The sequence below is a fragment of the Otolemur garnettii genome, unplaced genomic scaffold (genome assembly GCF_000181295.1).
Source record: "Otolemur garnettii isolate 467f Iridium unplaced genomic scaffold, OtoGar3 scaffold00005, whole genome shotgun sequence".
Classification (NCBI taxonomy): domain Eukaryota; kingdom Metazoa; phylum Chordata; class Mammalia; order Primates; family Galagidae; genus Otolemur; species Otolemur garnettii.
In genome coordinates this window covers 31,793,463-31,814,141 of record NW_003852400.1, presented here as the reverse complement: position 1 = coordinate 31,814,141, position 20,679 = coordinate 31,793,463, and the positions used below count along the sequence as shown (strand labels likewise).

General features: G+C 33.4%; 1 protein-coding gene across 6 annotated transcripts in view; it reads left to right on the top strand.

The window, feature by feature from the left end:
- The window catches only part of DGKB (diacylglycerol kinase beta), a 694,453-nt gene that overhangs the window by 523,146 nt on the left and 150,628 nt on the right, over positions 1-20,679 (top strand). For all 6 annotated transcript variants that reach the window (XM_003782718.2, XM_012811488.1, XM_023519015.1 and 3 more), the window contains 2 exons: positions 2,269-2,359; positions 9,300-9,495. In XM_003782718.2, the coding sequence (XP_003782766.1) occupies positions 2,269-2,359; positions 9,300-9,495 (287 nt within the window). The remainder of the gene's footprint in view (positions 1-2,268; positions 2,360-9,299; positions 9,496-20,679) is intronic.

Below are 20,679 nucleotides of genomic sequence, written 5' to 3'. Positions count from 1 at the left end.
TGCTCTAATTAGCTATTATTTATTTATATCAACTCACACACATGAGATCAGGCTATAAACTAAGGAAAATTTCCCTAGGCTTTATGGTGCTAGAGTCTTATGGAACCGATTTTGGCCTTCAAATTACTAGCCTGAATAGGATTCACAAAATTATTAGCCAATAAAACTTTGAGTAAGCCTAAAAATTACTGAATATATCTAGGTGAATACAGTAATATTACTTTTATATTTAGTAATTTCATATCAGAGAATTGTATTCAACATAGCATAATAATAAGCATTGTATTAGGTTCCATATCATTTTCCAAACAAATAAAAGTGTTTAATTATGTAGTAAGGATTATGCCAAATGTCTTTTTTCAGGGTCTTTTTTTTATTATTGTTGTTTGTTTGTTCGTTTTAGAGATGGGGCCCCACTAAGTTGTCAGGCTGACCCCAGACTCATGAGCTCACACAATTCTGCTTCAGCCTCCAGAGTAGCTGAGACTGCAGGCATGCACCCCTGCACCTGGCTTGCCAAATGTCCTAACTTCTATAAATATTTCAGATGTTAATGTAAGAGACAGATATTAATATTTATTTAAATCAAACAGGATGCTGTGATTTGATGTGGGATATGTGCAAATAGCAAAAATTCAATTTTGTCTCAATGTGTTAATATCTATCATTTTACCTATTTGTATTTTCTTTTTCTATCTCTCATGTGTGTAGGTGTGTATGTGTGTGTGTGTGAGAGAGAGAGATAAGATGTCTCTTTGTTGACCAGCCTAGAGAATAGTGGCATCATCATAGCTCATCACATCCTCCAACTCTTAGGCTCACAAGATCCTTATGCCTCAGCCTCTTAAATATCTGGGACTAGAGGCACTCCTCTCCTAGTTAGGTCTTTGTTTTACATCTTTTTGTTTGTTTGCTTGTGTTTTGTTTGTTTGTTTGTTTGCAGACACTTGGTCTTGATTCTTGCTCATGCTGGTCTCTACTTACTAGCTTAAAGTGATTCTCTGGACCCAGCTTCCCAAGCATTGAGATTATAGGAGTGAACCATCATGCCCTGCTTTGTATTTTGTTCTAATTGAGGCCATATCTTATTAAAATTATGTATAATTAAAACTTACTTTTTTCTTAAGAATGAATTTTCAAATCCAATACTGGATAATATAAAAATATAGTCAACCTTTGTAAAATTACATTAAGTGATCGTAAATTTAATTACCTGGTACAACAAGCCAAAAATAACGTCATCGGGTCAAGGAGAAAATAAACTTTGAAAATTTTACTTTAAATACTGAAATAAATTTCATTATATTTCTTTGCAACTTTTGTTATGCTGATGTATTATTATTTTATTAGTTCTTTCATGCTGTATTATTATTTCCTTAGGTCTTAAACGAAGTTCCTTCAAAAGTTAAAGACAATATCTTTACAAATAAATAGTTATCCAAAATTTACTAAATTTTAGCTTACTAGACAACCACTATTTTTTAAGAATGTTATCCAATCATGCAAATATCCAATGAATGGATATCCAATCATGCCAATGAATACTTAGACAGTTAGAAAAAAACATTAGCATATTTATAAGCTTTCTTTTTGCCACGAACAATTTCAATTTCTTTCTTTCTTTTTGATTATAAAATGGTTAATACTAAAATAAAATCGCCTAAGGACAACCTAAGAATTTTAAGCCTTAAAACTGTTTTTAAAAGTCTGATGAACCAATAGAAAACTAAAAGATTGGCTCGGTGCCTGTGGCTCAAGTGGCTAAGGCGCCAGCCACATACACCTAAGGTGGCAGGTTCGAATCCAGCCTGAACCCGCCAAACAACAATGATGGCTGCAACCAAAAAATAGCCAGGCGTTGTGGCGGGCGCCTGTAGTCCCAGCTACTTGGGAGGCTGAGGCAGGAGACTCGCTTGAGCCCAGGAGTTGGAGGTTGCTGTGAGCTGTGAAGTCATGGCACTCTACCCAGGGGGATAGCTTGAGGCTCTGTCTCAAAAAAAAAAAAAAAAAAAAAAAAGGAAGAAAGAAAATTAAAAGATTGAGTCTGTCAGATAAACAAAATTTTTAGAATCCCCGTAGGGCTATCATAGAATTTGACAGCAACATTTAAGTTTTGAAAACTATGTGATCATTTATTACATTTTCGACATAATATATCCACAATCCTTTTATATTAGTTATAACACAAGGCAGAGTTAGACCATTTTTTAAAAATATCCTTTCTGTTGTCGATAATTGCCTAAGTTGCTTCTTCCTTTCCTTTTTCAGAATGAAGAACAAATTTTGGTATTTTGAGTTTGGCACATCTGAAACTTTCTCAGCCACCTGCAAGAAGCTACATGAATCTGTAGAAATAGAAGTAAGAAAAATGAATTCTCTTTTATAATGCCATGAAATGGCTTTAGCGTGGTCGTTAATATGCTTGTGTTATAGTCTATGGAATGAAATATGTATTTTATGCAATCCACACAGATTTAGTCAAGATTCTGAATTGCCATTTCTTTCACTTGGTGGGAACGCAGTGCTGTGTGAAGCACTAGTCTAACGTTAAGTGTGGGCATGAGTTGTTTTAATATAGAAGAATGAGAAATGGAACACAACTTCAGAAATCAGTGAAAAAGTTACTGGACATAATGTGGATAGAAAAATGTAAGATAAAAGGAGTTGAAGAAAACGAAAAAAGTTGTAAGATACATTTAAAAAACTTATTATTTTCAGGTCTCAATATCTTATAACCTTTAAAACACAGTTCACTAAAATTGCACTTGCTTTTATGAATAAAGGTTAAAAAGTATACTTTTCCATTCCATTCCCATTCATTAACTAGGTTTTGTCAGTTCCCAAGGTTGCGATTTCCCCATTACATTTATAGAAAGTGGAAATGCCAAGAAATAGAGCAAAGATAGCAAGAAAAGACACACTTTAAAAAGACTTGGAGCAAATAGGTCTACCAAAAAAATATAGACACTGTAGGACTCAAAATTTTGGAGACAAAATAAAATAAGTTTTATCAAGAGATTTTAGGGGTTAAATAAAGAGCAAAAGTTATATTTTGACACATGGTAAAGACAAAACCAAAAGAACAGAAATGTAAAAGATGAACACTTAATGACTAGCTGATATGAACTGAGAAAAATTGGATTTAAAACTTTATTTAAAAAATAAATAGTCCTTCCTCTTTATTTTGAGGGAGGACTACTTAACATATGATCTACTCTCTAAATCAATTTTTAAGTAAACAGAACATTATTGTTAAGTATAGGTACTGTGCCATACAGTAGATCTCTAGGACTTATCTGTTTTGCATAAATGAAACTTCGTACTCTTTGACTAATACCTCTCTATTTTCCCCTCTCCGCAATTCTTGGAAACCCCCATTCTATTCTCTCCTTCTCTGAGTTTGACTATTTTAGATTCCTTTATATAAATGTGATTATGTATTATTTCCCTTGCTATATATGGTTTATTTCATTAGCAAAAAGTCCTCCAGGTTCATCCTTGTTGTTGTAAATGTTGAAAACTAAAATATTGAGGAAGGAAAGTAAAGACACAAATAAATAGAAAGATATCCTGTGTTCATAGATTAGAAAAATAAATAAATGCATAAGTCCTCTACTGACACTGAAGTCATTAGGGGCCTCTAATCAGGTAGTAAATTCAGTAAATAGAAGTAGTTATGGGCCACATGAGATTATAATGACCTGGCTGGATTCTTCATTACCTTGACTTTGTGATTATATGTTATTAATAGTAATACTAAAAATGATTCTACTCTATGTAATTTTTTGTACTTTTATGTCATCATGATTGGTAAAGAGTATTAGATATTAGAAGCAGAATCAATGGCTATAGAATAAGCAAAAGCCCCTCATAACTGGTTCAGATCAAAATCTTCAAAAGAAATGTGATCATAGAAGTTGAGGATTTGGGTGTAGCGCAGAATCTCTGTGCTTGTTCATGATACATATGTATATATGTATTATATCTCTTTACATATACCTACATATAAAATTATATGTAGTATATATAACTACGTACATGCATATAGACATATATATATATAGGTAGTATAGAGTAATAGTCACATATTGTTATATATGTTTATACATATTTATTTAAAAAGCCATAATCCCCTTTTACTTTCAAAATTATTACTTTTAAAATACTGCTTTATAGGATGGATTTGGAGATTTCTTGCCCTCAGAAATCTAGGTTCAAAGAAAATCTATAGCAAAAGCCAAAAATTAAAAATATAGAAGTATGACTTTGGTTGAATGTAAGTGGAGACCCTAAATTCTCCTACATCTATCTCTCTTGCCTTGCCCTAAGCACAGATTACAAACCTGTTGATCTGTAGAATAATATTGTATGTGTTGTAATGTAAAAACTATTAAAGAAAAATTTTGTATTATATAGCAAAAGACATTTGAGTGAAAGTAAGTGTGTCAACCATTGATTTTTAATTCTAAATAATGATAAAATTGAGTGGTTTTGTTCTATAGAGCTTAAATCTTATTTTAAAAACTGTTTAGAATGTGCTCCAAGAAGTCTGGGCCACTAGAACTAAGATATTTTTCTTAGAGTCTTGTTTCGGCATGTTTTCAAGTATTGCTTTTTAGCTCTGTGTCACCAGCTTATTATGAAAACCACTGCAGTACATTCATAAATCACAGCCCGCACTGTGCGCACTGCCCATCGTATTGTTACATATCTTGGAATGTGTGTGTTTGTGTGTGGATGGCCATGCAAAATCAGCCTCCCTCCTCACTTTTTAATGAATCCAGTCTATCATATTAGCAGAATATGCCTTTCTACCCTCAAGGATGCTTCATAATTAAATATAACAAAATCAGTAATTCGAAAATTTGATTCTGCTTGTTGTTGCTTCCTATTTGGCCTAGAATTATAAAACTACTACAGTTTGAAAATACATAATAGAATAAACCACTTTGATAACAATAGAATCTCAATAAATGGTATATATTTCATTCACAGCTTTTTCAAAAACAAACCATCTTATGTGCGTCTTTATGTTACATTCTTTTTTCATATAAAGAACTCCTTCCAAAGGGAGGAAATATTTAAGGTGATGTGGATAACGTGGAATAATAATAATTAATAAAAATAATGGCTATGATGTATCTATTATTAACTAAACCTCATAATTGGTGCTAAGAAATGCACATACGTGGGCGGTGTCTGTGGCTCAAAGGAGTAGAGCGCTGGCCCCATATACCAGAGGTGCCGGGTTCAAACCTAGTCTCAGCCACAAACTGCAGGAAAAAAAAAAAAATGAAATGCACATACATGATCTAACTTAGTCATCATCTAACCCCTATGAATTAAAGATACTGTCATATATCTATTGAAGAGATGGCATTTTCTTTAATAATTTAGAGAAATGTTGACACCAAAATATTTAAATTTAATAAGGAAACAAATAGATTGGAGATATATATATATATATATATGCATACACACATATGTACACAAATGTAGAATGTTCCATAAAGTATTAATAGACATTTTTAGTGGAAGAACTTCAGTTATTTTCTAATGTTATTACATGATAAAAATAAATAAAAAATAAAATGAAATATTTTAAAATTATGAAAAAATATTTTAAAAGCAAAGTTGGTATTACATTATTTGGGGGAGGAGGGTGGGTATACGTGCCTAAGAAATATCAGGTCAGCATTTATAATTGAAGCTATAAAGTTCATATTTTTTAATTTTTCTCAACTGGTACCAGACGTACCAGTTAATAAGAGAGTAAGAAATCCTGTTCTCCAGGTATTTCAGTGTTTGAGTTGTCAGTGAGCCTGGGAAGGATGGTAAATTGTAAATCCAAGAATTTCTACATGATTAAGTACTTCTACATACTTCAGTAATCCCAAGAATTAACAAAGAGCATGAGCAGCTTCCGAAACACAAACTATTTGGATTTGAAAGACAAGTTTTTTATTACCCAATAACCTGGAAAACAGAGTTCTTAAAGCAAACAGGCAGAGTTTTCAAGCATAGCTCCTACACCATGTCCTAATAATAAAATGAGCTGAAAAGTAATGTCCTATGTTTCACTGAGTAAAATTATGAATAATTTTCATAAAACACAGACATAAAATCAGACTCATATGGAAAACAAATTCCAGTTGATCAATAATTGCATCTTATCAAATTTACTATACACAGAGCTCTCCAAAGTTCTTCTTGTGTTTTACATATCCCTATTAAAAGGCCTGTTCAAGGGATCTGAGACACTGAATTTACTGATAAAAGCTTGTCTTGAATAACTCTATAATATGATGCAGGGCTCATTTGTGAACATTTTAAAACACATGCGCGGAAATATTCAAACATTTTTTTCTTTTGGATAAAGTTGTCCCTGGAATAAGATCTTCCATTTTAAAACTGAAAAGAGTGGACAAGGGCATCTCAGAATTACACCCTAGAAGTAGCTCCCATCGTGCTATATGTTAATGACTTTTTTCTACATAATGAAAATATCCAGGATTTATTGACTAACTAAGGCTGTTAGCTTTTAAGCCTTTATTTTCTTTTCCTCAGTAGCTACCTTTTTAATGGTCATAAATCTTCAGAGGGTATGAAAATATTATGTGCCACAGTATTGTAACTTGTTTATATTTCATAGCCCCCATCGCAGCTTTGATTTTCGTGCACTCTACTGGAGTACAACAATTACTGGTCTCCATCAGAACCAACTCTGAAATTTTCCAGGCTAATGAACACGGTGTTCAAGCAAACAGATGATGGTAGCCTGGGGTCAAGAACTAGTGGAAACAAATCACTAATAAATAGCAATTGACTTAAGGACATTGTCCCTTCTTCACCCGTCCTTGATCTTTCAGACTCCTTGAGAAATCTTTTTTTTTTTTCACTTCTCAGAGAGGGACTTAACTCTGTTTCCTTAAAACTACACATGACAAGACTCTGAAGAGTGAAAACATGAATAACAGTACACACCGATGTTTCTCAGTTGTCACATGTAACTTCGCTGGTTCAATTAAAAAAAAAAAGCCTATTTGCAACATGCTCTTCTTTTCTGCAGATGAACAAAGGAATCCTCCCTCACTAATTCTGCAAGTAACTTGTCACAGTGGGGTTCTAAGGCCTAGTCAAATAATTGTCTTAGTGTACTACCTGCTGTGTTCAATATTGAGTGAAAATGGAAGCCAGGCCCTGACTCCAGCTTATTTCAAGATTCTTCTGTTATTTAAATGATTTTAGTCAGTTTGGGGGAAGCCAGACCTTTATAAATTAACAGCAGGGAAATACCAAAGGTGTCAGATTGCATATTTATCATCTTTTTCGTGTAATACTTAAATATGTATTAAGAAGTGACTGACATAAATTAGGCAGATTTCAGAAGCCACAGGCCGTGGCTTGTAGAGGACCCCCTTCTGCTTGACATTTCATCCTTGTCAAAGATCAAATTATTTTAATTTAGGCTGCAAATTATAAGGAATGAAGACTTCTTTGTGGGAATTCCCTGTGGTAATCTGACTTTTGTTGTTACTGCTGCTTGTCAGTGTGCAAAAGATATAATATGCATGCAAATAAGGTTAAAAAATATGTACTATCTAATTATCCAGCCAGTACATTCCACTTGAAGACAGTGGGAGGCCTGACACACAGTATGTGTTTGATTCATTGAGGCCTGCAGGGTATTTACACAAGATTACTTTTAATTATGAAATTAATATCTGTTTATCTAGAATATATAGCAGTAAGTGAGTATACACATGAGCAGAATTCTTTAGTAAAAAGAAATCATCTTAATTTAGTTCAGGAGAAGGAGGAAAAAGCGCTTGTTTCTGGAGAGAGAGGGGGGGGAAAATTAAAAAGAGAGAGAAAGAGGCATTATCCAGACCTTCCTTTCACTTTCTGTGAAACAAATTGCATGAAAACTTGGCACTTTCTCTAGAATTTGTTTCTACCCCCGCCAAGTAGGCGCGAGATGTGTTTCTTTATTTCACAGTTTTTATTTTTTGGTGAATAAGACACAATCTTAGATTTGGTATGATGAGGTGAGTGTGGGACAAGAGAGGGTTTGGTTTGTTTGTTTGGTTTGGTTTTCATTTTAGCAGAGCATTGAATCTTCTAAAAATCACGATTGCCATGAGAAATGATGAGGTTGGTATTGATGAGTTTTCTGTAATAAAACGTAGCAAATGAAACTGTAGATATTGTTCACTGTCATGCACATTCCCAAGAAAATTTTTAAAAAAAAATCAAAGGGTTATGTTTAGATCTCTTCTCGCATTAATTTATAATTCAAATTGGGAGAATAAATTCAGGAATCTATTTATAATAGCTATTATTTTAGAAAACTGAAAGCGAAGAAATAAATGGTAAATTCAGAGAATATGGATTATCCTTGTCACTCTCCACACATACCCATTGGTGGAAATGAACAGAAAATTAAAAAATCACTGCTCTGAATATAACAAAACATTGTTTGTTGGCAAGTTCCTTATTTTCCATACTGACCTGGGTGTTTTGTCACCAGGCAAACAAAAATAGTCTGATTGATTGATCTTTTTTTTCATTGCATTGTTACAGCAGCTATAAAGCCATGTTGGGCTGGAGAGTCCTTTGACTGCCACTCTTTGCAATTCTTTCTCTGAAATTGCCCGGTTTTCCCTTGTCGGTTGGACAACTGTGCCTCGCCTAGCCTTTGATATCCTGCTTAGAACGTCATCTAATCCAGAGAACTATTCTTGGTCACTCTCATGTGATTGAAATGTCTTTGAATTGCTGTTTTGTACTTTTCTTTGTGCAGAAACCTTTAAAGCTGCTTCTTCCTCAGGCAAAAAAGGTGAAACCATGAATCATGAATTCTGTGTCTTTGCTTTCGCCCCACAGTGCCTTAGAGTGTGTTCTAAATAGCTGGCAACCATTAAAACTTCTGCCTAAAATTTGACCCTATGTCCAAGATTGAACCTTTTTGTAGCACATTGGAAATCTGCAGCTGGTTTTATTTGCAAACAGCAACATGTGTCTCTCCCAGAGGTTTTCAATAACCAGAAATACCCTGTTGATTTAATTGGATGACTTTTAAGGACTATTAATGATAACTGGCCAATGTTTGTGGCTGCTTTATCTTTCATATTGACATTTAGGGTAGGCAGGGAAGTGTTGCTGAAAGGCTTATTTAGAAATGACAAGACTGTGGATTTAAAAGCACTTATTAAGAGATAAGGAAATGAAAAAGAAGAAATTAAGATGAGGAAAGTAATATATCTTATTGTTTCTGCCCTTTTCTTTTTACTTATCAGTGTGATGGAGTACAGATAGATTTAATAAACATCTCTCTGGAAGGAATTGCTATTTTGAATATACCAAGCATGCATGGAGGATCCAATCTTTGGGGAGAGTCTAAGAAAAGACGAAGCCATCGCAGAATAGAGAAAAAAGGGTCTGACAAAAGGCCGACCCTCACAGATGCCAAAGAGTTGAAGTTTGCAAGTCAAGGTAAGTTTTTGCACAAATAATTGTTAAACTACTAATGTGTTTTTAAAATCTACCTTAAAATTAAAGTGTTTTCGTAAGGCCGACCCCTCACAGATGCCCAAGAGTTGAAGTTTGCAAGTCAAGGTAAGTTTTTGCACAAATAATTGTTAAACTACTAGCTAATGTGCTTTGAAAATCTACCTTAAAATTAAAGTGTTTTTGTCACACTAGAATCATGCATATATTTATTCAGTTGTATTTTTCTTGTTATCAGACATATGTTTCATGGATTATGTTCTCTTTTATTATCCTTTTTTAAATATAACTCTTCCCAAAGAAAAATAAAATACATGTTGATTATTCAATGGATAATAAAATAGGAAATATTGTACATTAAACTCATCTAGAACATGATCATTTTGGACTGAATATTTGAGTTGCTAGAATAAGGGCTTAGTTAAGGCCTTTTAAAGGTCATGTTGTAAGATTCTTGTCATTCATTGAAGCTATTTTACATAGGCTATTTTTCTAAGTATCATATACCATGTATAACGAAATGTTTAAATATTCCACAATACATTCTGATTATTTGCTGCTATACTTCCAGAAAGTTAATAACAACACATAAGAGGCCTGGGGTAACAGAGAACCAAGAAATAACGAAATAGGATAGAATGACTATATGTCAAAATTTCCTACACTATTGGAATATAGTTCACATTGGGATGTGATACCTAATTCTTGTAGGTAGATTTTACAAACAAAGACATCAACGTGGCAATGTTGTAAACTGATCATGCCTCGATAATCTGCGTACCTTATTTTATAATATTTTCCTTCTAGAATTTAATCTCATTGATAGCATTGAGAAATCAAGAAAATGTGCTATGTCAGCTCAGTGAAGCAAGGACGAAATATGCAGAGACTGCACCATTAAGGGCCTGATAAAAAGAAAAAAGGAAAGGAAAGAAGGAAGGAAGGAAGGGAGGGAGGAAAAGGAAAAAGAAGCCAAGGAAAACGGGAAAGGAAGGAAAACGTGAAGCAGCTGGCGGGCTTGGTGGTGGTGGGGAATAGCTTTTGGTTTCAGTGTCTTTAGATACCTAATGCAAGTTTCAACAACAGGCAAGATCTTCCGTTATATGGAATTTGGTAATAAGAAAGTGACAAAGATTAAAGGAGAAAGTATTAGTACACTCTTGAATGAAGTACTTACTACAGACTGCCAAGAACAGGTGGTGTACGATGCCCTGGGAATGTGTAAGTCATCTTGACAAATTGTATAATTTAGTACATGTGAGTTTACAACAAATGAATTAACTTCTACTCAAAACATGGTAAAACTATGTGAAAACATGGAAGAGCCTTTAATTTTGAAGGAGAAATCTATGGTAAAAATGAGAGGTGTGTGCTATCCGAATTAATAACACGCAGCAAATGAACATAATTCTTAGTTTCTTAAAATTACTGAACTCGATATTTGTACTTAAATGTGAATCAGTAAAAAAAAAAAGTAGTGAAAAAGGTTTAAGTAGTAGGATTAGTTTATGGACCATACTAACACCAAAATTATATATATATATAAAAAACAACTCTTTCAGTTTTAAAGACTATATTATCATGTACTATATACATACTCATTGTTTCCCTCCTTGGGAAAATTCTTTTATTATGTATATGCACAATACAATAGATACAAAATAATTCCCAGGATAATTTTTCAGTTTGATCACTCCTCCCTTTAAGTTGCACGTCCTTTGCATGTACACATTCCATATGTTTATCTGAACTGATTCTCAGTGGCTCAGCTACCAACCGCATCCACCTACTGAGCCGATGGAAGTTTCCAAGGTACATGGCCAGTTCCACCTGGGTAAAAGTCTGCACACTCTCTATGGGACTGCTGCAGACGTGCCCTTTGCCTGGGCTCACTCACCCGCCTTCGCACATTTTCCAGAAATGCATGTTCCTAATAAAGCACAGAGAAACCAGCCTCAAGTATTGTCACGGACTGTCAGCATCCACGACTGAGTCTCTTTCCTTTCTGTCTTTTTGCTTCCTGCTGCGGAACTTTTAGGACCATGTTCCCATAAATACTAGGGAAGGAGGAAGGAGGAACGCACAGAATAATACATTTTTCTCAGTACACAGATGGGGAAAAAGTACTGAAAATCAGGAGTTTTTGATGTTATGATATGAACAATAACACAAGCATGCTTATAACTGATTATCTCAATTTTTTATTCCTTTTCTCTCGCTCTTTTTTTTTTTATTTTAGACAGAGTCTCACTTTGTTGCCCTTGGTAGAGTGCTGTGGCATCACAGCTCACAGCAACCTCCAACTCTTGGACTTAAGTGATTCTCTTGCCTCAGCCTCCCGAGTAGCTAGGACTACAGGTGCCCGTCAAAGCTGGTTTTTGCTTGTAGTTGTCATTGTTGTTTGGCAGGCCCAAGCTGAATTGGATTCTGCCAACTCCAGTGTATGTGGCTGGTGCCCTAGCCAGCTGAGCTACAGGCGCTGAGCCTTTATTCCCTTTCTTAACTAACTATGCTTACAGTTTGGTTTAGTTGTATTTTAGGATAAGTATAATCTCAATACTACGAATGACCTTTGAGTTGAATATGGAAAAATAAATTATTATTTATTTATTAATCTTTTCCTTAACATTATCAAGTCTTTTTAAATTTTTGCAATAGCCAAAAATATCTCAAAATGCTTCTAAATTTTGATTTCATATTTATACTGTTAATTCTTAAATATTACATGTAATAGCCCCAAATGGAATTTACTACTGAGAATATCTATATGTGCTCCTTTCCTAAATGGTAAGATTTCTATCATTTGGTTTTGTTCATAATTTCTTGATAGAAAAAAGCTATAGTGTTAACTGTGAAGCTCAATTAGTATTTTAATTCTAAATATATTTCATATTCTCAAATTTATACAGAATTGTTAAAAGCATTAACTTTAGAATGAAATATGGCAAATATACCTCTAGTCCAGTGGTTCTCAACCTTCCTAATGCTGCAACCTTTTAATACAGTGCCTCATGTTGTGGTGATCCCCAACCATAAAATTATTTTCAGTGCTACTTCATAACTGTAATTTTGCTACTGTTATGAATCATAATGTAAATGTCTTATATGCAGGATGCATTTTCATTGTTACAAAGGGGTCACGACCCACAGTTTGAGAATCCCTGCTCTAGTCCAACACATTTTAAACCTATAATCAAATTAATAACTTCCATTGTTAGCAAATATATAGTGAAGAAATGAATAATTTTGTAGTATGTACACAACTTTCTTCTTTTTTCAGGAAGCACTTTTTTAAAATATTGACTAAAAACTCGAAAAAGTTCTCAGAAGTTTTAACTGAATTTTTAACTGAAATTTAACTGAATTTTATTGGAATGGATGCTTGCTTTCATAAGCTTTAGAAAATTTCTGACATGAGGGTGAGAATGGGGAAATCATATAACTAAATTCACTTAATAGAGATAAAATATTAAAGGACTTAAATATTTCTAAAGTTTATACTCTTATACTCTGGTTTCTCTTCCAATTGTATAAATCTTTCCCTTTTATTCAAGCTACAATTTTATTCTAATTCAAACGAATGTACAAGACTGGGTTTGGAGCAGTAAATCCTCATTTATATTAGGCTGTGTACAGAAACTGACATTCTTGCTCCATAATTCATTTGCCTGTAATCTTTGAGAACACTCATATAATAAAATCAGAGTATCAGAATACCTTTAATTAATAAATTCATTGGCTGCAACTCAGACTTTACCTTACAAACATAAACAATGTAACCTAATCATATATTCCCTCATGTTAATGTGAAGTAAAATAACATTAAATAATTTCTGGCATACACAAGAAAATTCACTGTCTTGAAATTTTATTGTTGGCTTCATTCAGAGTTGAATAAAATTATAAGTAATTCATCTCATTACATTATTATTCCTGAAAAATTTTCAAAAATAATTGGAGGTAGTTCTGAGGCATATTCACACTGAAACTCTTCTAATTCAGTAAATGTTTTCTTCGTATGTGTTTGTGTTTGTAAACACAGATGAGTGTGCTACACATGGATGGCATAGTCTTGAAGCAAAATTGTAAAGTAGGGCCAGGTTTGTCTTCAAAGCTTCTAACCTTAATATTCAATCATTTCCACATCTTTCAGCTGCTAAGTTCATCTTCGCCTCCCCCTTTTCTGAATTAACCTCAGAGTGATGTCTAATAAATTTATTCACATTAATGTATAAATGACTGATTGCAGATAAAAGGAGAGGTATTTGCATTTTAAAAGATACTAAGGCCTTCAGCTAAAACATTATTTTTCAAACTGTGTTCTTTTGAGTTATAACTGCAATTCTTCAGCAGTTCTCTAAAAACTTAGTTCAAATTCATTGCCATTTTTTGAAACAATAGAAAAGTCTAAATAAAAATATATTTGTCACATAATACTTCTCTAATCATTAATGTATGTCATCAGACAAAGACAATTCTCTCCTTTTCTATTTCCTTTTTTTAATCTACCGAAATAGATATCATTAATACATACCCCGCACATATACACTTACATACTTTTCACATACAAATAAATAACTATGGCATTGATTGGAAAGTCTGTAACTCTACAATGGTCATTTAAAAATGAGTTTGCATATTCAGTGAGGAAAATTGTATGACAGGCACATTATGGCCGTGGTGCCCTGGAACCCCATGCAATTAAAAAGTCAGCAAACTCAAGTTCTTTTGTTTGGCTCAAGCACCAGTGTATAGCCACCCATGGAAATGAAAACAATGAGACAAGATAATACTTCAAATGAAAATGAAGAATACGTTTAGATGTATTTTTGCTTATAAAGACATGGTGCTAGTTAACTAGCTCCCACAAAAAAAAAAAAAAAAAATAAGGGTTCTATCGGCTTATATATCCCTCACACTTCTATCCCAGAAGATCTGTGATTTAAACATGCTCACTGCCACAGCTAAGGAACCAGCAATGAAATTGAAACATTTTAGGTGTGTATGTAGAATAAATAAACTTGACTAATTGAAACTCTCAATAAATATCTGAAATAAACAGCAAGTTACCTTACGTCATAATCTTGTATTATCAAAGATGAAACACTTTGTTGGAAAAACGTCTCTGGAGGCTAGGTGAGGTGGTGGCTAATGCCTGTAATCCTAGCACTATGGGAGGCCAAGGAGGGAGGATTCTGTGAGCTCAGGAGTTTGCGACCAGCCTGAGCAAAAGGGAGGCCTTGTCTCTACTAAAAATAGAAAATATTACCCAGGGGTTGTGGCAGTCATCTATAGCCCTAGCTACTCGGGAAAGCAGGTGCAGGAGGATCATTTGAATCCATCCAGTAGTCTGAGATTGGTGTGAGCAAGGCTGAAGTTATGGACATGGCACTCTAGCCTGAGAAACTAAGACTCTATCTAAAAAAAAAAAAAAAAGACACCTCTGAAAATAATTTTTTAACTAAGAGGCATGACTTCTCAAGGAATATGAACGATTTTAGGTATTCTAAATGATTTAGTTTTGAAGATACAAGTCTAACTATTGCATTTTCCTATAATGGAATCAGAATGGTTCAAGATGGCTAAGTGAGATGTATAATAAAAAGTTCTCATATCATTTAATTCATATATCTCTGCATCAGGATATCCCCAATACCACATACAAAAGCAAAATGCAGAAATCGATGAAAAATAAGATGACTATGATGTTGCAACTGATTGTAACTGTTTTCAACAAAATAACTCCATTATTATAGATTGATGTATTGAAAGTGTTGGCCGTTTGAACTTCTGAAATGTATTTGCACAAGTAAAATTTGAATTTTCTCTTATTGTTTTTTAAAATATTGCTTCATTTTTTAAAAAAAGGTGTGGGCTTTATTAAAAAGATAACCACTAAGGAAAAGTAATAACAGGATATTCAAATTATAGTTTCAAGCATTTACCAGAAGTTAAGGGAGGTACTGCTGGGAGCAGCTGGACTTTCTGCTTAAAACCTCATTAAGTAGGTGGCTATCTGCACTGCACAGGAATACAACCATGCAGGTTCTTTTCATACAAATCATTGTTTAAAAACTAACATACCATATACTACAGGAATGTTTCAATGATTTCATTCACATTCCCCAATCCTAAAACTATTCTTTGAGCAAAATTTCCCAAACTCAACAAACACTCCACACGTGGGACGTGAGGTTTATAGTAGCAACACAAATGAATATTTTAAAGTTTAATAGCTTTTGTATTTACTATTACTGTTGTCCTCTCTTTGTGGTAAGGAATGCTGAAGTTTTAAAAAGTTATCTATGATAGTTATAAATAGTTATAAAAGTTATTTGTCATGGATTGTTATAATCTAAACTTTCTTCTTAAAATCAGTATATCCAAGTAAAAATAGATTAAAATGACTAACCTAAATAATAATACAGAAAGTACTTGCATGGCACAAAAAATAGGAAGGTGGGTCCAGAAAGACTAAAGTTTAGAAAACTAGACTACTATTGCAGTCTCCACCAACTCTTATATTTTGCAGTACTTTATATGAATACTTAGTGTAAACATTATTTTTATTCCTCATCATCTTTTTACATAAAATTCACTATGTATCAGTTCTTCCAGAATAAGATTTTCCACGCACTTTACCCCAAACATGCTCCATTCCACTTTCGTTGATATCTCTAAGCACTGCGCAGAAAGATTGTGTATTTGATTAGCTGCTAAGGAATCTCTACATTAAGTGATTTTATTGTGGTTAATTAAAAAAAAACACACATATTAAGAAAAACAATGCAAGACAAACCCAAACAAATAATCAAAGAGAATAGGAGATGATGTCTATGACAGTTTAGCTCACCTTGAGCTGTTTTTTGCCTCTGAAGATAAATGAATAAGGTTACTAGCTCCAAAGTCTTCATCTTTAAAAGGAGGTGGTGAGTTCTGAAAGAGATGGGATTAATCTATGTGCACTGTACATTGAATTTACTCAGATAGTAACACAAAGAACACTTAAATAGTAAGACCCCAACACTTTGTATACCTTGTAAAAGTTATACTTACCTGAAAGTTGATGACAATGTACATTGGTCATACATTAATGTCGATTTTTCTAGACATTTCCATTTTTTTTTTTTTTAATCAGAGTCTCTCTGTTGCCCAGCTACAGTGCATAGCTCACTGTAATCTCAAACTCCTGGGCTTAAGTGATTCTCCTGCCTTAGCCTTCTAAGTAGGGACTACTGGTGCCCACACCATTCCCAGCTCATTTTTATTTTATTTTAGTAAAGATGGGATCTCACTGTTGCTGGGGCTGTTCTCAAACTCTGAGCTTCAGTGGTCCTCCTAACTTTGGCCTTCCAGAGTGTGAGGATTACAGGCATAAGCCATCAGGCCCAGCCTTTATGGGTTATTTAGGGTAATTTAGAAAGCAGTGTTTTAAGTTGTCTAAATATAAATGCAATATTCATTTTAGAACTGTAGACGATGTATTTGGCATTCAAACACCGGCAAGCAGAACAATTTCCAAGCATTTAAATTCAGTGATTAAATCAATTAAATTTAGAAACAAGAAAAGGATTTCATGCAGCATTATTATACCTGTTTGTTAAAATTGTTGAAAAAAAGATCATGGCATTTGAATTGATGCATTTCACAGAAATATATGCGTGTACTAATACCATGATATTTTCATTGGTTGAAAAATAGATAGATCCAAACATTTGCTATCTAGTAACCTTTAAGGAAATGTTTCAAAATGAGTTCCTTTATCTTTTTAAACTGCTTCCTTTGACGTTTTTCCGTAATGGATAATGCAAATAATAGCACATCATAAAACTAGCTAAGTATCAAAATTGCTGTTTACTTTTAAAATTATATCATGTACCTGAGTAACTTAATGTGAAGGCTCTCTATTTTTCAGAAAGAGCACGCTGCTAAAGTTTATAACATTAACAGAAATTAGAGAATATAAGACATATTTCTCATATATAAAACTATGAATGTTTAAAATATAAAAGTAAGTACTCTTATCTTTGGTCTAGTGGTTCTATGAAAGCATGTATATTATCAAAGAGTATTTATGAAAATTTTATTTGTCATAGCACTGTAAAAACTTCAAAGAAACTGCTAACCTCTTAGAAATTTGGAAAGCAGAAACCAGAAATATGAATAAATTAATATTCAAAATAACTGAACCAGTAGGTGAAAATCTCTAGCATATTTTCATATCCCGTCTGGGCTGTATACCGTACATGCATTTTTGTGGCTGTTTTGTTCCCTTTTCCCTTGTTCAGCAGTTAAATTTTAAAATCAGAGATGCAATATGCTTCTAGAAACAAAATCCTAGTAGAAACAGTTTGTATAATTTTGTATAGTAGAATCGGCAGGGTTGCAAAGTCATTTTGGATTGAATATAAACAGATAAGTAATCATTTGAACACAATAATAGTGTTTTTAAATACATGAATGAAATCGTTGCTATTAAGTATTCATTGCCGGAAACAATTTGTAATTAGGAAAATGGATAAAATCTAAAAAGGCAGCTAGGAATGGCAGAGGAAAGAGTAATCGCTGTCTCAAAATTTGAGAACATTTGAGAAAGATGAGTTTTTAGTAATAGCAATTGCATTTTAGAAAATACATCATTTAGCAATCAATTTAATAGATGCAAGGGAGGAAGAAGGACAGGGACGTGTTTACTTGAAGTTTTTAATTAAGGCTCAGACTGTTAATCTTATATGATTTTGAGGCAGAATACCTTCTGTTTTCAAAATGTTAAGTGCTATTCTGAGATCTCTTATATTTCTTCTTATTGATTTCATTTGGAGCTTGAGAGAAGGATGGAAAGTACAAATTAATGAGTCATTTTCTTAGTTGTTAATGTCTGATACCAGCAATAAAATTATCATTTTGTTAGTTTCTGTGACATAGGTGACCAATACTTTATCTGTTGAAAATAGTGGTAGGTCATCTACCCAGCTTAAGGCTGCATGGTAATTTTAATTCAATATAATTTATGCTGCAGTGAAGTTTAAAACAGAGTTCCAGGTAAATAAATGTCAACTGATTTTATAATCCTCAAGTACTTAAGTAACCCTTGTAGACCACACTTTCCAATAGTAGTCACATAGATTCCAACACTGATTTCCAACAAATTTCCAAAATAGAAACTGTAGTAATCTTGACCTCTGAGGGCAATGGTTGGAAGCTCAGGTAATAGATACCTACTAGGGAACTTATAACAACGTTTTCTATTATTATGGCATATGAAAACAAATTAAGGAGGATTTTTAAAATTTGTAAGCATGAAAAAACTATTTAAAATACATGAAGTCAACTATATAAAATGTGAAACATAAGTCATGGTTCTTTCTTTTTTCCTCATTGGTATTAAAAACCATGTGTTTTTTTCCCCCATCAAGGTAGAAAACAATAACCAAGAAAAAACATAGCCTAACTAACAACAAAACGTCAATGCTACCATCTTGTGAAATGTCACCTCATTTGCAGATTTCAAGTCATTCCAGGAGAAATATTGAACTGTTATTTTACTTTTCTTTATGTTTATTTTTTTCCTGATAACCTTAAGAGATGTGAAAACATGGCTATACTGCCACCTGGCTCTGCTAGGACACATTTATTTAACAGTGAACGGTGCTAGGAAGGTCCAGTGGAGAGCAAAGAAACTTGATTCTTGAAAGAATCAAATCCTACCGTCTGCATAATTATTTTTAAGCTGCATGTTAACCAAAGCAACTAATCGTAGAGTTTCATTGCCATGAATTTAGTTTCTATGAATATAGTCTTGTATTATATGAGCTAATTAACATATGGTCGCTAGCTTCCTGGACAGTATCCAGCCCACTCTGTTTTTGTGAAAATAAATAGGAGGCACATATAGCTCCCTACTCCCTTCACACTGTCTACTCATTCTCCTGGATTAATACAAATATTTTCATTGTTCTTCCTTTGATAAATTCAGAATTTATAAACTCAGGGATTTTTTTTTCAATTTCTATTTAAGGCAGAGTTTGTTGGCTGCTGTACAGTATCAGCTATTAATCAAATTAAGCTAAATATTGAGGCCTGAATATTATGAGGTGACAGTCATTTCAGATAAGACTAAAAGTCTCCATGGATAAACATGACTAATTTAAATGAGCCCTGGGGAGCTCTTTGGAGAAAGTTTAAATGCCTGATGAATGCCACACTGTTGTTCTAATTATCCCATAATATGGCACAAAATAACAATCTCATTTCATCCTTTTATTTACAATGCTGCTCCCATTATCATTATATTTTACCTGTTCAAGCTCTGAAAGATTGCTCCTTGTTGAGAGATTCATTAAAAGAGAATAATTATATTATATTTCACAGATTGGCAGAAAGAAAATGTATCTTTGAACAATTCCATTTCCCTGAGCAGTTGTTCATTTCAGGGTTGAAGACAGGTCTATTAAGTACTTTCTACCCTTTTTAAACATGTCAAAGCTAACCATTAATACTGAAATTAGTAATTTCGTTCTGATTTAATGAAAGTATCGGTTGCTATTTGTAAAACTGAATTTCTGTGAATGAAAGGCAAACATAACTATATTTTCAAAAAATATTGAGTAACGAAAAAGCATTTAGGAATTTTATGTTGCAGAATGATGTAAATTCATATCTCATCTGACAGTGAAAGCCTTTTACATCCTGACTTTTTCCCCTACTAATGATTTCCATTCCAAACAAAGACATAAAATGTATTTTCTTACTAAGCCTGCGGGATTTATATTTTCAAAGTATCCTGTGGGATGACTAGTAAGCTATGGAAAACCAACAATTATCATAGAACATTCCATTTTAAGATTTACTGAAAGAAAGCTTTATGGAATTTATGATCAGAAGATTTTTCAAAATTAAAGAGTCACGTGCACTAAAATGTGACTTCTATAGAAAATAGGTCGGAGATGTGCCATTTCATTTGAACATTTTGGTGCCGTGAAGTAAGCCATCCATGGTCACATGCAAGGGTACACTTAACTCTCTTTAGTAGGTAATCAAATAAAAATGAAATAATATGTTCATTAGTGATGATTTCACCAAACTTTTTCCACTTGTTGATACACACTTTCTTCCCAACAAGGTTCTCATATTGCAGTCTTCACAGCATCACTCTGGCCAGCTCACCAA